The sequence below is a fragment of the Silurus meridionalis genome, chromosome 21 (assembly GCF_014805685.1).
Source record: "Silurus meridionalis isolate SWU-2019-XX chromosome 21, ASM1480568v1, whole genome shotgun sequence".
NCBI classification, from domain to species: Eukaryota; Metazoa; Chordata; class Actinopteri; order Siluriformes; family Siluridae; genus Silurus; species Silurus meridionalis.
In genome coordinates, this window is record NC_060904.1 from 11,452,763 (window position 1) to 11,471,369 (window position 18,607).

General features: G+C 35.1%; 1 protein-coding gene across 6 annotated transcripts in view; it reads right to left on the bottom strand.

Annotated features, from left to right (window-relative positions):
• Positions 1 to 18: 18 nt before the first annotated feature.
• Positions 19 to 18,607, bottom strand: part of LOC124403845 — a 30,834-nt gene continuing 12,245 nt past the window's right edge. For 3 of the 6 annotated variants that reach the window (XM_046877645.1, XM_046877644.1, XM_046877649.1), the window contains exons 4-9: positions 12,865 to 12,968; positions 5,992 to 6,081; positions 5,225 to 5,351; positions 4,291 to 4,424; positions 3,498 to 3,697; positions 19 to 3,351 (exon numbers count right to left, since the gene is read on the bottom strand). In XM_046877645.1, coding sequence (XP_046733601.1) covers positions 2,295 to 3,351; positions 3,498 to 3,697; positions 4,291 to 4,424; positions 5,225 to 5,351; positions 5,992 to 6,081; positions 12,865 to 12,968 — 1,712 coding nt within the window. In that variant the 3' untranslated portion in view covers positions 19 to 2,294. The remainder of the gene's footprint in view (positions 3,352 to 3,497; positions 3,698 to 4,290; positions 4,425 to 5,224; positions 5,352 to 5,991; positions 6,082 to 12,864; positions 12,969 to 18,607) is intronic. The other 3 variants (XM_046877647.1, XM_046877646.1, XM_046877648.1) reach the window with 2 other exon arrangements.

Consider the following 18,607-nt stretch of genomic DNA (forward strand, 5'->3'; position numbering starts at 1 on the left):
TGTGTATGTTTATTTTCTTAATTCTGCCTCAATTGTCTAGCAAAATGCCCTTAAACAATACAAAGCAGGTACTTTGTTACAAGGCAGAATTACAGTTTCTTGTCTGTCTGCAGAATAAGCCAGAAGCACAGGTTATAAGGGTTTCCATTTGTTCTATATAATGTTTGTGTAATGGTATGGAGTTTAGAGATTACAACATGGGTGATTTTCTTTCTTTTGTTTTTTTGGATGAATAAAAGGTTTGACCTAATCAATTGCCCAAAAATCCATATAATCTGCTCCATTAAATATTGGTATTCTTTTTTAGAATTTTATTGGAAGACAAGAAAAATATTGACTAATATTATTTAGCATATAAATGCTATTGACTGATAAATATATAAAGCTCGGTGACAGTGCACACATTAATAATTTTTTTTGCTGGAATTATTGAGGTTTGCAGAGGAGATGTGAAGCTGATATGGATTATGTGTATGATTTACACATAATCCATATTATTTACACAGCCCAGGATAAAGACTATACACTCCCACACACGGTGGCAGCATCAGATGGCGAGCGGCCACCAATAGCAGGTTTTACAGTTGATACTAATGGAAGTCTACAGTATGTGCAGAGGGGTATCTTGTATGGCTCTTCAACATGTGAAGGCACAAGTGTTGCTTCAAAGCAAGTGGGAGTGAGCCAGTGTAGTAAGGAACCTGCCTTAAAAGTGTGGAACTGGAGGTAGTATGTAAAAATCTAATTTTGTGATTTTAGTATAAGAACTATTCAAGGAAGCTCCATACTATTTGGCTGCTTTTGCCACTGAGATCTGGCAACTCTAGTCATAGTTCTTGTGTGTGTGTTTGTGGAGATTTGTGCTTATTCAGCCTCAAGGGCATTAATAAACTAGAGTGAGGAGGCCTCCAAATTTGTGCAGTTTTGCTAAGAACCACATTATGGCTGGAAGTCAGGTGTGCCAATACCTTTGTCCATACTGAGTTCATTGGGAATATTTCCCCACACCTAACTTAAAAAAAAAAAAAAAAAAAAAAACCAAACAGTAAACAAGGATTTTCCATGAATCTTTAAATTCTATTCTGCATCATAAAGTGCATATTTATTAGGTCAAACATGAAAAATGGAAATTATGTAATTCCCCAAATATCCTGTTAGTACACCAGACTCCTTGTTTTTAATATTAATCTTTAGTAATTTAAGTATAAAATATTAAAATGCACTATTAAAATTACAGCAATATTTTGAGATTAGCTTGCTGCTTTAAAGTGATATTCTTACAGTCAAATTAGTCGCTATAAAAATGCAAAAAAAAAAAAAAATAAAAACAGTTTGTCTTTCAATGCCTATTAAAGTTCTCCAGAATATTTAACTTGGTGTAGCAAGGTTATGTAGCTTTTACTTGTCATTTGGCTCACCAGTCAGATTTGCTGAGGGGCCAAATTTCCTGTTTATGCTTGGTCCTGAATAAATTTGTAATCTATACATAATGTGTTTGAAATATTTAACCTTTAACTAAAAAATTATTGAAACAATTTTAAATAAATAACATTCATACCCAATTACTTTTAAACTACTGTTTTTATTATCTTAAATATAGGCTTTATCCTCTTATGCATAACAGTAATATACCATAGGTGGCATGGCAGTCCATTGCAGGACATTATGCATACACAAGCATATTAAATTTAGCATAGCCAATCCATGTCAGCATATTATTTGTGAAGTGAAGAGAAACTGTAGCACATGGCCAACGCTACACCTGTTGCACCACTATGCCATTAAAATGCTATTAGTACCCCTTTGAGGTTTTGTTATTTTAAGGGGAGCATGCAATAAACAGTAATGAAAACATTTGGCAGCTAACATCAAGGTAATTATTTCCCCTGCACTACTGTACACAGTTCAAATACCAAGAATCTGAACTAACAAATGCTACCAATTATTACATACGAGAGTTAGGTAAATAGTTTTTCTTAATAATCTTATTTATAAATAATCTAATATCACAATTAAATCAAATCAGATCAAATATTCACTTAAAAGTGCCAAGAAACAAACAAAATAAACATGCAAATCCCTCACAATATACAAATTTAATACAAACATGTATTCAATACAAAATAATCCTGCACCATATCTGAAAATGTAAAGAACCTGTAACATTAAATGTCCTGTTTAATATTATCTTGGAGAAGTTGACCTTTGTTTTATAATAACCACAGTTTATTTATTATCTTTGGTTGATTATATGATAACAGAGGTAGCCGTCATATGGCAGACATTTGTGTACATTATTGCATAAGAATATTTGGATTCACTTTGGGCTGCCCTATATTCATTATGTAATTAGGCATCATATTCCATTGTCCACCATTCTGTTCATATTCCCCTTCATGCCAGGAAAGAGAATCCATAGGCTCACGTTTGATGGAATGAAGCAGTCCCTGTCCTTTGAATTGACAACCCGGTTTGTAATCCTGATGTATGAAGCCCTTGTTCTCCATAGCCCCAGCATTGTAATTGTCCATACAGTTAGCACTTTGGCTGCTACAGAGTGGGTGTAAGTGTCCCAGCCTCTGGGGACGGAGATATTCTGTATCTTTATCAAGGACACACTTCAGAGGCTGTGCAGTTGCTCCTAAGGCATTTGGGTGCTGGCTGCTGTACAGTTGTCCATTACTTCGTGTGCTTTTTTGGCAAGGCATGTACTGTTCATAATAACTATCTTCTGCTTTCATTTGTAGGCCATCATAAAAGCTGTTACTATGCGCTTGATCTGTCCAAGCCTGTTCATAAAAGTCATGTTCGTTTTCAGCATCAGAGTCATGCTCTACTTTGATTGGTAACTCAGCTATCAGATGTGCATCATAGACTTGTCTTTGGCCTTCATAATAGGGATTTTCACTTTTGTTGCTGTCCATATAATTATCGTCCATGACTTCTTGGGATGGACGACTGGCATAGATTTTTGGAATATAATGCTCCGTTGTGCTGTTGGGATACACTGGGGATATTTTGTAGGGCTTTCCATAGTGACTATGCTTGCTTACTCTACCACCACGTAAAAAGTTGACTCCATGACCACTAAAGATGGGACCATAAGAGCTTCTGGGAGTCCATGGTGTCTCTAAGTCAGGGAGTTTCTGGCCACCTAAAGAGTCCTTGCAGATGTTCAGAGGCTCTATACTATTACTATTGTAATCCTCGTTCTTTAATTTGGCATTTGCTTTGGATAATGGTGCCCATGGTGTTTGGAGTAAGGTAGCTACAGGAGTGGAAGAATTCATAAAGATCGTTTCTTTGCCCTCATTTATCAATGAGTGCCTTCTGGAGTGCTCTTCTCTGTCACTGTAGGTGAGAAAGTTTTAAGCATTTTAAAATAGAGATTCATGTACATTATAAGGCACACACTGTTTAGTAAGAGAACATCTGTGTACCATAGCAATGTTGTAAATTTAATTTCAATAATTTAAGATGAGACAGTTAAGGCATACCTATGATCAATAATGTTACTGCCTGAGATTTTGTTCTTGCCCCTAATTATTGTGTTTTTCATCTTCATTTCTGTGATGGAGGACAAGAGCAGAGGCATGGCCACACAGAACAAAGCCAGCTGTGGAGGTAAAGAAGTGCCAGATGCCATCTTCTTCTTTTGTCCATACAAGAATTTTAGATGTCCCTGGAATTGCAAGGTCTTAAAAAACAACAACAAAAAAATTTAAACATGTAAGTCAATGTTTTTATTCAGAGAACAAGAACAACTTCAGAAACATGTCAATTTTGAGCAACCCACGTTGTTTTAATTCATATTCATATTAACTCATTCATAGGTCACTAAAAAGCCATTATAATTAGCAAATTACACTATAAATGCTGCCAGATTATTTCTTTAAGTTTGTATAATAAGGGTTTCAATTAAAATGAATGATTATCTTTTCTCTAAGGATTTAAATGACAACTAAATAATAAGTTGTAGCTCAATGGTTAGGACTTCTGATCCGAAGATTTTGTGTTCAAATCCCAGCACCATTAAACTGCCACTGTTGGGCCCTTGAGCAAGGCCCTTGATCTCAGATAATTATGTTTCTATGAATAAGAGTGTCTGCCAAATGCTGTAAATGTGTGAACCATTCTCTGAGTTATATAGTGTATAGATTCTATTTATGATAAATTGAGATATTAAGTAACTCCTGAACCTTGAACAGAATACATCAAACACAACTATTTATGTTCTAAATTAAATCACGACTTGCATGAAAAACTCTTAGGGTTTAGAGCATCACTTACTAGAAATCCTGAGGTGCTGTCCAGCAGACAGCGCACTCTCGCAACGAAACACCGGTTAAGAAAGGATGAAAACTCTGGAGGAACACAAACTGCATTCTGGGATTGGAATAACCTGCTAACCACAAAATCTTCACCTGTGAAACACACACTCGACTAATTAATTCTTCTTCTCAGGCTCAGGTTTTCTTTTTTTAATTATATAGGTTATTTTCCCCCCTGAAAGTATTGAAACAGCAAGGAACATTTTTTTTTTAAATTAATGACTTTTGAGTTTTGAGATAAAAGAATGTATATGAAATTACATTAGAATTGTAGATTTTATTCTTTGATATTTATTTCACAATAACTATCATACTGCTGCACTGTTCTTTTGTGGTGGCTGAACCTATTCTGCTGATACCATCATAATTTACATCACCAAGATTAGTGAGCCCATTCCAGAAGCACTTATGCATGCCAAAGCCATGACACTATATCCACCCTGCTTGTCTGATTAGCAAGTCTTTTCTTTATCCACACTGGCTTGTCCATCTCTTTTATAGAGCTTATTCTTGTTACCAAGACTTTTGAGTCTCATCTCTGTATTTTTTTGTGGCCCCCAGTCTGCTCTCACTAATCTTACTGATAATGTGTGATTTATGTCTTATAGTAGGCCTCTATATTTCTTCTTACAAAATCAAATTCTTGTATGTCAATGCCTAATGCATTATAAACAATGCTTGTCTTCAAAGTAGTTTCATACATCATTTCATATGCTTGGTTTAATCTTAAACACAAATGTCTGACCATAGCAAAACAATAGAAATGTTGCCCTTGCCATTCCAATACCTATGGAGGGGACTGCAAATAGACCAATAATGACAATGTGCTTAAAATACAAAATAGTACAATTAAATTGCAAAAATTACTTTCAAACTATTTTATTATGTCATACCATTTGCTTTGGCTAAATCCTGATCAGAAGTCTCAGAGGGTTTCATGCACCAATGGAGCTGTTGCCTGAACTCCTGCCTATCATCTATGTGAATGTAGTCAAAGAAGTTCTGGTGCATCACATCAGTCTATAAATTGAAGAGGAAAGACAGAAAGAGCCAAAAGATAATAGAATTAGATTGACACTAAATTGTTAAAAAAGAAGAATCATTTTGATACTAATTGTGATTTATCCATAATGTAAACACAATGAAATATAGTCATATAATGGCATAACTGCATTATGCTTTATACATTTATGTTGTATGTAACAATATGTTACATACATTTATATAAATAAAATTAAATAAAAATTAAATGAAATGTTGGTTTGATTAATATTTTCATATTGTATATATTTGTATATCATAAGTTTTCCATATAGGTACAGTATATTTAGACTATACCATATATATATATATATATATATATATATATATATATATATATATATATATATATATATATATATATATATATATATACAGACCACTAATCTATACCTAATAATTTAGTTTGTTTTTCAATGCCTCACTAAATCAACATTAAGATAATACCAACCCACAGGAAATGTGACAGCTAAAACACCATCTAAAATAATGTACATATAATTTTCTAAAAATTAATAAAAATTAAGTTCTGCAATCAGAATATATATTTGGTTTATATTAGTTTAGTGAGACTCAAAAGTGAAAACGTAGTGAAACGTAGATAAAATAATAAACTTACTTGATGAAATCCCAGATACTCCATTATAGTAGAAGAAGTATAGAAGACCATTCCATTACTGCTCACAATAAGAGCAAAGCCTGTTAAGGACTGAATAAGAGCAAAACAAATAAATATTTTACACTACTTTTCAGCTTGTGTTTTTGAAATTTGTAATTTAAAAGTTAGTGTAGGATCGTAACTAAAAATGTTGCTAGTGAACTGAGGATAAGAAGTCAGGATTGGTCATAATCTGTTTTGGTTAATAAATGCCAAAGCCTTCAATAAACTCTTTGCAGCATTAGTGCTATCCTAATTTGTGTTATAAAGCACATAAATGTATATAAATGGATACTATATATTGGGTCTATTTACACTACAATTAATGTAAAAGAATCCATTCAAATAAACGTGTGAAACATTAGATAGTCTGAGTGAAGTCTGCTGTGTGTAAATCCCAGGGAATCAGCAGATAAATAAATATATTTAAACCAGCCCATCTGGCACCAAGAATCAGGCCACCATCAAAATGATTAAGATCACATTTGTCCCCATTCTGATGGTTGATTGTACATTACCTGAAGTTGTTAAAACATATCAGCATGGAGTCAGTACTGTACTGATGCTGCTGAAACCCGGCAGATTTGACATGACATAATTGAGTAAGTGTACTTAATAAAGTGTTTATTATAAAGTGAACAGACAGCACTCCAATTGTGACACGTTTTGTCATAATTAAATTATTAATTTTCTTTGCCTTCATTTATTGGTTTGTGTTGTCTCACTCTCTTTTTATTTATTATTATTTTAATAGATTGTAATCATAAAAAACAGCCGGTGTTCACAAATTGTCCAATGATATTCTTACTCAAGTCAAGTCAAGTTTATTTCTATAGCGCTTTTCACAACAGATATTGTCTCAAAGCAGCTTTACAGAATTTGGCACTTAGTCTGTGTCCTAGTAAAGTAGCATAAGCACATGCTTTAGATAGAGACTCTAAAGCACTTCTGTACGTCGTTCTGAAAAAAGGCCATTTGTTGTAAACATAATAAAAATCAGCTATTTAAACTTGATAGTTTGTCTTCTGAATATAAAAGTGCAGTAATCCATGATAACAATGTAATCTTAAGTCTGTACAATATGCAGGAGGGCTCCTGAAAAGCACAAGCTAGATACCACCAGACTCATATCCCATGCAAGAACAGCTTGTATTTTTAGAAATCTAAAATGTCCTAATAATTACAAGTACATGAGTTACTTAAAAGTACAGTAGATAATGTAGCAGAAAGTGGAACTTGGGCTCTGAGTATTATCATCTGTTACCAGCATTTGTTTCTACTGGGAGATGATTATTGCGTGAGTTGAATTGTGTTGTGGGCCAAGCCCTGTCACTTCCACTTTAATTTGAGACAAAGCAGGTCAGCAGTGTGCTGAAAACCAGAAACTCTGAAGACAAAAGTCTAATAATTCTGTCTGTTTTGATCATCTTATTGGGGTGTACGCATCACATTATCATTGTGTGCATTCAGAGACTTTGGCTCATTCCATGTGAATGTATTGTGTTTCTTTAGTACCTGCCAGATTAAGGCACACCTTCGACATATAAAGATATACGAATCTTAAGTTTATTTATTTTTATGGAGGCACGGCACTAGCGGCCTCTTCTTATCCAAAATGGTGCTTTTCGCGTCTTTAGCCCGACTTTTCCAAGTGCAAGGACACCGGAGACAGCTGCGTTCATGTATATGACCACCAGGCGCTATTACGGTACAGAAATCACGCAACAACAAATCTGCATAATGAGGTACTTAATAACCTTCATGACCTTGGCTACAAAAACTTGTCTCCCAGCCCTCGTTTATGCAGGTGGCTGGCAGAGGGAATGTTGGAAGCGCTGCTCGAGGAAAGGCTAACCCATTCTACTTTCAAACATCTGCTCCCTGGACAATAAATTGGACTCCATCCGACTTCAATGAGAGTTTAGAGACTGCTAAGTCTTTGTTTTAACGGAAACGTGGCTCAACGTCAGAGTTCCGGACGCCGCCATTCAGCTAGATGGGCTAGCTGCATTTCGTGCCGACAGAAATGCAACTCTGTGCGGTAAGACTCGTGGTGGTGGCATGTGTGTTTATATCAACACAGAATGGTGCAAGAACTCTTTGCTTGTCTCCAGCAATTGCTCATCGCTAGTGGAGTTTGTGACTGTAAGATGCAGGACATTTTATTTACCATGGAAATTCACCACTGCTTTCATTGTCAGAGTGTACATTCCCCCCAACGCTAATGCTAACTCTGCACTGTGTGAACTCTATGGGGACAGCGACCTGCATAATGCTCACCTGACGGACTGTTTATTTTTGCCAAAGATTTCAACCATGTGAATCTCAGGACTGTGTTCCCAAAACTCCATCAGCATGTGGACTTTGAAACAAAAGGGGCTGAAACATGCTGGATCATCCCCGGCACATATTGTGCGGAGCCCCGCCACCAACCTCAGCTACTCAGACCACATCTCGTTATGCTAACTCCAGCATACATACAGACGCTCTGAACTGGTTCTGAAACAGGTGAAAACCTGTCCAGCAGGAGCCACCTCTGCTCTTTAGGACTGTTTTGAGTGCACTGACTGGGACATGATTAGGGAGGTTGCAACCAACAGTGATTCCATCAACTTGGAGGATTACACATCATCAGTGACCAGCTACATTAGTAGGTGCGTTGACAATGTGACCATCTCCAAGACCATCACCACACGCGCCAACCAGAAGCCGTGGATGACCGCAAAAGTGTGCGCTGCTAAAATCTTGTGACTCTGCCTTCAGAGTAGCAAGGGCCACACTGTCCCAAGCCATCAGAGAGGCAAAGCGTGCACACGCCAAGAGAGTCCCCCGGCACTTTCAGTATGGCGGAAACACATGGCATGTGTGGCAGGGCATCCAGGCGATAACGAACTACAATACAACTTCACCTGCTTGTGACCTCCCTCCCCGATGCGCTGAATGACTTCTATGCCCAGTTTGAGGTGCAGAACAACGTGACCCAGTGACCAGGTGCTTTGTTTATCCACGGCTGAAGTGAGGATCGAAAAATTCTATGCAGAGTTAACCCACAGAAGTCTGCTGGACCAGACAACATTCCTGCCAGAGTGCTCAGGGAATGTGCAAAACAGCTAGTGGATGTCTTTACTGACATCTTCAACATGTCCCTGAGCAGCACCATTGTTCCTACATGCCACTTACATAAGGACACTTATACGAATATACTTATACTACATACGAATGCTGTTCATAGACCTCATTTCAGCATTCAACACAATCATCCCTCAGCACCTTATTGAAAAGCTGAGCGTACTGGGCCTAAACACTTCCCTCTGCAACTGGATCCTGGACTTCCTGACTGGGAGACCTCAGATCGAGAACAGCATCTCCTCACAACTGTGTAGCAATGCACAGTTCGAATCACATCATCAAGTTCACTGATGACATCAGCAAGAACGACAAGTCAGCATATAGACAGAAGGTGAAACAGTTAACAACCTGGTGTAGAGCCATCAACCTGTCTCTGAATGTTGACAAAACCAAAGAGATGGTTGTTGACTTCATACAATGTTATATCATATTATACTTTTAAAAGTTGTTTTGCATCTCTTGACTGCTGCTACTGCTGTTTTTGCACAACATTGTGGTTATGTTTACAAATACGCTTACTTGTATACAGTTCTCTTTTGCACATTGTACTGTATAACATATTATACAGTAGGTTTACTGGTCGGCGCTATTTTGTGTTTTGTGTATCTGTCCCCCACTGTCTTGTGTTGTCTGCCCTGTTTGCACCAGGGTTCTGGAGAAATGTTGTCCAATTTCACTGTCTACACAGCTATATATGGTTGAAATGGCATTAAAAAGCTTTTTGACTTGACTGATCATTTGAACGCCATTGGCTCAGTGATTAGGAAAGAAAAGTGAGAATTTATAAGTTTGTCCTAAAGGGGAATTTAACCCCACTGGACTTTAATTAGGTTAAGTAAACAATCTTTATTTTTGATTCCACTACACAGTTTCTATTACATAGTTTTATTTTTTTAATGTGATTTGAGGGTATTATTTTTTAAGTGGGTGATACCAAAGTGGGGCAAACTATTAATTTCTTTCAACATTTAATCTGACCTCTAGCTTTCCATTTCATATTATCGGTGAGACTTCAACAAGGCAGTGTTAAGCTTTACAAGCATTTCAAAGTCATCCAAGCAAAAGAGTGAGCGAACTTGCTGAAATGGTTTTTGGGAGGCTAAGCAATCTTGACTCCCAGAAGAACAATCATAATATTCAACAATATACAGTATAATATACAACAATCATATTATACTGTACTACAACAAAAGAAAGTTTGTTCAAGATTAAATATCACCAGGTCTGGGAGCAGTAACATTTTAGTGTCGTTGTAAGGTTTTGTTTGAGGAAGAAAAAAAAACTTAATTTACGCTGGATGCTACACATGAAGGGTTAGCCAAACCTTCCCATTCATTATCAAGAAGATGAATATCAAAAGGCATGAGAAATACTGTCTTCAAATAACATTTATGGTTTATACAACCCCAAAAATAGGAAAATGTAAAAAAAAACAAAAAAAAAAAACCAATGCAATGATTTGTAAATCTTATTAACCCCTGTTTCATTTGTTTACACTGAGGGAATGTACGAACCCGATTCCAAAAAAGTTGGGACACTGTACAAATTGTGAATAAAAAAGGAATGCAATAATTTACAAATCTCATAAACTTATATTTTATTCACAATAGAATATAGATATTTCAAATGTTGAAAGTGAGACATTTTCAAATGTCATGCCAAATACTGGCTCATTTTTGAATTCATGAGAGCTACACATTCCAAAAAAGTTGGGACAGGTAGCAATAAGAAGCCAGGAAAGTTTAATGTACATATAAGGAACAGCTGGAGGACCAATTTGCAACTTATTAGGTAAATTGGCAACATAATTGGGTATAAAAAGAGCCTGTCAGAATGGCAGTGTCTCTCAGAAGTCAAGATGGGCAGAGGATCACCAAATCCCCTATAAAATAGTGGAGCAATATCAGATAGGAGGTTCTCAGAGAAAAATTGTTATCATCATCTACAGTGCATAATATCATCCAAAGATTCAGAGAATCTGAAACAATCAAGGAACGGTCAAGTCCGGAAAACCATACTGGATGCCTGTGATCTTCGGGCTCTTAGACGGCACTGCCTCACATACAGGAAAGCTACTGTAATGGAAATCACAACATAGGCTCAGGAATACTTCCAGAAATCATTGTCGGTGAACACAATGTTGGCACAATGGCCAGCCTGCAGTCCAGATCTTTCACCCATAGAAAACATTTGCCGCATCATAAAGAGGAAGATGCGACAAAGAAGACCTAAGACAGTTGCGCAACTAGAAGCCTGTATTAGACAAGAATGGGACAACATTTCTATTTCTAAACTTGAGGAACTTGTCTCCTCAGTCCCCAGACGTTTGCAGACTGTTATAAAAAGAAGAGGGGATTCCACACAGTGTTAAACATTGCCTTGTCCCAACTTTTTTGAGATGTGTTGATGCCATGAAATTTTAAATCAACTTATTTTTCCTTTAAAATTATACATTTTCTCAGTTTAAACATTTGATATGTCATCTATGTTGTATTTTGTAAAAAAATAATGAAACTTCCACATCATTGCATTCGTTTTTTTTTCACAATTTGTACAGTGTCCCAACTTTTTTGGAATTGGGTTTGTACCTTTTTAAGGAATATATAAAGTAATTTTGAATTTGATGACTGCAACATGTCTCAAAAAAGTAGGGATAGCAGCTCAGTAGCTGTGGGTGTTCTTTGTTGTATTTTCCCTTTCATGATGCACCAAATGTTTCTAATAAATGAAAGGTCTGGATTGCAGGCAGGCAATTTCAGCACCTGGACTCTTCTACTATGAAGCCATGCTGTTGTAATAGATGCAGTATGCATTTAATATTGGCTTTCTGAAATATGCAAGGCCTTTCCTGAAAAAGATGTCTGGATGGAAGCATTTGTTGCTCTAAAACCTGTATATTCCATTCAGAATTGATGGTGCTTTTCCATACCATCAGAGAGTTAGGCTTTTGAACTAAGCACTAATGATAAGCCAAATGGCTCATCTCCTCTTTAGTCCAGAAGACTAAAGATGGTTTAAAAAATAATTAAAAATGTTTACACTTCTGACCACTGAACAGTTTTCTACTTTGTTTTAGTCCATTTTAAAAGAGCTTTGGTCAAGAGAAGACAGCATAATTTCTGGATAAGAGCTTTAATATGTATTTTTGGATGACATGGCAACTGTGTTTACAGACATTTACTTATGTAGGTGTTTCTTAGCCCATGCAGTGGAATCATGCTTGTTTTTAATGCAGTGCTGCTTGAGAGCACAAAAAGATTTTTTCCAGACTCTCAGAATCATTTGATAAAATTACATACTGTAGATGATAATATATTAAACGTCTTCACAATATAATGTTGAGGAACATTATTCTGTAATTGTTCCACAATTTTTAGATGTAATTCTTTACATGCCTATCTATACTTGAGAGAGACTGTGCCTCTCTAAGGTCTAAGTCTTTTTATACCCAGTCATTTACTGATCTGTTGCCAATTCTTACTTTTCCAGCCTGTTGCCCCTGTCCCATTCTGTTTTTATTGACATTTTATTGGCATTTTATTGACATTTCACCCAGTGTCACATTTTTGGAATTGGGTTTTTACATGTTGGGAAATATCAAATACAGTAAGAAGTATGAGGAAATACATTCAATTAAGTAAGATTATCAGTAAACATGTTTAAATAACTAGGTTATAGGAAGATGGACAGAGGAAACAGACACACCTCCAGGAGTAGCCCACTCTCAGAAACACAAGGCATAGCTTCACCCGTGATGTCGTTACTGGATGAAGGACTGAGGTGCTTCATCATCTGCTTTTCTTGACTGGCTATAGAGAAAATATAGACCAAAATGGTAATCAATGCTCAATACTTATAAATGCACTTATGTTCTTTAGTTACAAACTTATATCAATGTTGTCCTCTCAAATCAGAAAATTAACAAAAGTGCAACAAAAAAGAAAGACTTGATTTACTGCTGTTAAAAGTAAAGGTAGTTTGTGATAAATGTGACTGTGACTGGGTATTGTTAAATTCACATAAACTTCTAAATGGTGCAACATGCGAATCACTAGCATTCATATTTTTTACACAGCTTACTAAGCTGCTACGTGTTGTACACTGCGGTGTTACAGAATCTTTTTTTTTTAAACAAGTAAGTGGATGGATGAAGATAGTGAAGGTGACCATACAAAAAATGTACTATAAATATGAGTTTCACACTTCATTCTACTTTATGACCCTACATATTTTATTCTGGGCCAGCATTGTGGTTTCATTCTGAACCATTTGCTCATTTCCTTCCTGAGTTGCAAAGATGACATTTCATGTTTATAACCATGAACCAATGTAAATTCCTTACAAAATCTCTCCACTATTATATTCCATGTCTTGTGGCAGAGTGGAAATAAATTCACAAGTTGCTCTGAATAAGGATAGGGGATTTTAACTAGTACCTTTCTGCAAAATGTCATAAATGTAAATCCTTTGTTTCTTTTAGTGAGTGCAATGTTAACCTTCCATGACAGTAATTCTAATATTTTACTTTTTTTTTTTTTTTATCTCTGCTGCTGAAACAAATATATGGCCTGTTATTTGACCCAAACATTTTAATACCATTAGTATGTTCATACATTGCAAAATGCTTGTGGATTATTTAACTTCGCCAAGTTTCCCAATCTACTGTAATTTCCGGGTAAGATTGTGCATTGATTGTTCTGCCACTTTTTAGCATCAGAACATACACTACTACCACAAACCAGACTTTGCCCACATTGCCATTAATACCAAAAGCAACAGTTTTGCAGACAATGGAAATACTGCTGGGTATTTAAGACATTCCTCTGATGCAGCAGGGAGTGAAGAAAACAACAGACAGTGCTAGTTTGCTAGATAGATCTTAAAACCTCTCAAAGTAACCACCAAACCAAAATCAGTCACACTTCAAGTTACACTAAACATTTCACTCAGATGATACACAAACAAGTAAAACACACACACACACAAAAACATTTGTAATGCACAGAATCAGGATAAATATAGACGACTACACTAATCCAAAAAACTGTTAATACAGTAAATCAGGAATAACCTGCTAACACAGATAATTGAAGACCCATTGAACAACATTATACTACAGCCTTCAAAATACTATGTGAACTTACGCAGATAAATCCATCAAAGTATAACATCAACAACAATCAGACACATTTTACTTTGGTCTGTACAGTATATTGGTATATTCACATGGCTACACCTACATCACACAACATGTTTGCCATCCCAATGGAGAAAATGTTTTATGACTCTGCTCTGATTTTTTTCAATGGTAAATAATGATAATCACCATGACCATGTTTACAGTCAGGGTTCACTGTTTATTAGTCATTGTCTGCCTCTATAACAGTTTCTGCTGAAATGTGCAAAAAATTATATGCACTGTTATATAACTGGGATTTAATTCTTAATAAGCTTATATGTCATATAGGACAAAAAGTTTATGGTGTAAAATAAGTACTGTATATTCAACTCAAGTAAAAATGTACAGTCATTGGTGTTTTTACATGTAGTACACTGAACTACAGTATCACAGTACAGTACATAGAATATAAACAGTGACAGTTACTGTATAGTGCTTAAATGACAACGAAGTGAAGCACTATTGTTTGTGTGGTGTACAGTAAAGTACTGTACTAATAATATACTGTCATGTAAGCAGAAGATTGCAAGTTTTGCTTAATTTGTTAATAAAGTTTAGCTAAACCCAAGGTCAAGGATATGATAACTCAAAATCGTCCAAATTTCATTTCATAAAGATTCTGTCCTTGTCTCTTCCTCTTCCTCCTCACATTCTTTGTTGTCTTCTGTTATCGTTTTTGAGCATTTTTGAACAGATGTGTTGTCATTTTAATAGCTCTAATTTGCATGCAAACCATTTAGTGTAGTGATTTGTGTGTAAAATTCTGCTTAAATAGTGCAGTCCATCTGTAGCACAAATTTAAACACATTAAGATTATTAATAGTTATGAGAAACCATTAACTATTAGTGTGTATGCAGTTGAGAAACAAATTAAACTTTAAGGTCCTTTGTTGTGTTACATAAAAAGTATACCTGACAGCACTGTACAATAGATTTGGGGTTTGTACTGGGAAACAATTCTACACATCTTCAAATTTCATACAAAGACTCTGGAACCATTCCTGGACTAAGCTGTTCATGCAACTTACCACATGAATCAGATAATGAAGATGTGAACATAATGTTTAAAAGTATATAAAAAATTATGATATAAATAAAAATATGATAATATTAAATATTAAATGTATGAAAAAAACATGGTTGTTACCTGGTTGTTAAGTAAATTATGCTAAAATGTGGCATATGATTGAATTCAAAAGTATGATGAGCTTATTATGTGTTTAGGAATTAAGTGAGTACTTGGGCAAAGTGACTTTATAGTATGCAGTCATTATCTTTAAGTAAAAGGTTTAAGGCTAATATTTTTCCTATGATCATTACTTTGTACATAATGATGTTTGTACATAATTAAGTTTGTTGGCTTAATAAAGTTTGCATGAGTCAACTGTGTGTTGTGGCATATTTAAAATTATTTTTAAACTTTCTATAATTATATATAGTAGTTTCTATTAGATTTGTAAGACACACCTCTGTCCTCATTAAAAATAAACTAAAATGCTTATCTACACTGCATTTAAACAGTTATAGATCACTTTTTGCTCTAATAGTTTTGGAGAACCTTTAATTTAATAAAAGTCATGCAAGTCTAGCTATGTGTTGTGTATGAATTTTGCAATGTAAGCAACATGAAATAGTTAATAACCTATTAAACAGTTCTGACAATTTACATGCTCTTTTGCATGCATTTCCTTTCTATTTGTAGCTACACTACATTATATTTAAGTAGGCCTATGTCTCAGAGGAACAGAGACAGTTTTCATGCTGTAAACCAACTCATTTAAAGAATGTCTCTTGCTAAAAACCCTCCTTCTTTCAAAGAGGCTGAGTAGATTATAGCAGAGAGACATAGACACAGCTAGGTGCTGTTTTTAGAGACTGGAGTTGGCTGACCGAAGTACTGTTGTCACGCGAACAAGCTTTCTGTCAATCTCCTGGTGTCCCTGACAGACTATTGGCACACAGCCAAGCCCTTGCGTGCAAGCGGGTAAAGCCACATTAGCAGTAAAAAAAAATCATAACAACAGCAGCTGTTAAATATTGATGACTACTGGCAAAGCATGAGTACTCTATGTAACAGGTTAAGAATATAAAAAGTAATTCAAACTCATTCTTTGACATTTGCAAAAGAATGTGTGTGGGTGTATTTTCTTTCTTTTACAATTAAAACTACAGTTCTTTACACAATAAGGAATTATCTTTTCCCATGTTATTTTAAATTGCTTACTGTAGTTTCTTCTCTCATCATCTCTCTTTATTTATTCACTCTGTTATTGAAGAAACATTTTTCAAATTGAATCCCATTTTCTGCTTTATAAAAGACATACATGCATTAGTGGTATGGGTAATTAAATTCCTGTTTATGCTTTTGAAATTATAGTTTGATAAATGTATAGATATCCATACATGAACTGGCATTTACACTTGAATTTAAGACCTTTTTTTTTTTTTTGTATTCTGGCATCTTGAGAGATTCCAGAGAATCATATCACTCATAGAAACTAAAAGTTACATACAAAATGCAACCACTCAATGACACAGGCATAAAAAATTCAAACATTTTCTGTTCTGGGACTAATCCAAAATAAACATTTGTTAGTAGATTATAACATTTGGTTTGAGTCATAATAAAAACAATAGGCAAAGCCTTGCAATTTCCACTAATGAGTGCGGTGAATGAGTTGTTTCTGTTGTCGTTGTACAGGGATAATTACACAACAGACACAAAGTCACCTCTCTGGTGTTTTTTTTTAATTCATTACTGCTAAACAACTTTTTTTCATGACAGTGGCTTTGTGTGAATTGTACAATTGTACAATCTGGCACTCTCATCTCTTTCACATGCTCCTAATTCAAAGGTTTCAAGATCTCTACCGAGCTTTTACTGTAGGTAAGTGCTATGGTGAAATGCTAGTATTAGGGTCTGACTTTTGTCTGTGTCTATGCAGCTGTATCCTGAGACATTATGAAAGCACAATAAAGCCTGACCTCGATGGGAATAAATTTCAACTGGCATAGACATTTATTTCTAATTTAATATATATGGCATAAAAATATAAGTAAATTAACTGTAGAGAATATAAGTGAAGACCAGCTTCATGTATCTTCTTAGAGGTCATTAATTTTACAAACATGTGGCTGTATTGCTAATAGCTTCAATAAGCTGAATTCGGCATTGAACTCTACTGTATAATAAATAGGATTGTTTATATGTTTTCATTGTACTATGTTTCACTGTACTAAAATACTACATTAGAAAATAAAACTGCATTAGTTAAGAAGATTATGATTTCTATTTATTTATTTATTTATTTATAAATGGTATGAATTATAAATAAGGGGAACGATGGCACCAATTGTGTATTATAAAACAGCTTGGTATAATGCAACATTTATTTCAGCCCACGGCCTTCAATCAAGACCAATTTCTGGCCTTTGATAGAAAAAAAAAAAATTGGGCACCTCTTCAACACATTCAACACAAGAAAACAAAGGCAAAAACTATGAATTAAAATGAAATGTATCATCCCTCTGCTGCTGTTTCAAATGCCAAACAACAGAAATGGCCTTCATCAATCACAGAAGCTTGTTTTAATGTTATTCTCATGAGTAATTGTACAATAATTGACTTCTTTCCAGTTTCCCAGTTAAGGAAGCAAGACAAAAGGTAATATATTCTGGGCCAACAATAGGCAACTAAAACAACATATAAAATGATGCAAATATAAAGTTGAAACCTGTTAGTTCAGCTTCACAGAAGATTGGTTGAATTAGTCAAGTCAGATAAGCTAAAACGCTGTATTTTATGTTTATTTAAAAAAAATATATATATTATGTTGCATTTTTTTTTTAATGCCATTACATTTTCAAATTTTATCAAATTTGAGCAATTTTGGCAATGGCCAAATTGTGATGGCTAGATGACCAAAGAAGCAGACTCAATAAACCGGTTCTGAGTTATAAATTAAAGGAGAAAATTTAGATTTTGTGAAGGCTCTTTGAAAGTGAATTCTATAACTCTAAAAAACATATGGCCCATAGAGGAATGTATTAATCTCTAGTTTGTTTTTCTGTTTTTTTCTCAGTTGACACATGGAAGTAACACTTCAGTCAGGTAACCTGGGTTATAGTTATCAAAGGCTATGTAGGTGAGGAGGAGGGTTTTGGTTTGAATACAATAGGTGCTGGGTAACCAGTGTAACTTAAAGAGTGTGGGTGAAACATGTGTAGAACCTTTAGGGTTTGAGTAATCAGTTTTTACTATGAGTACTG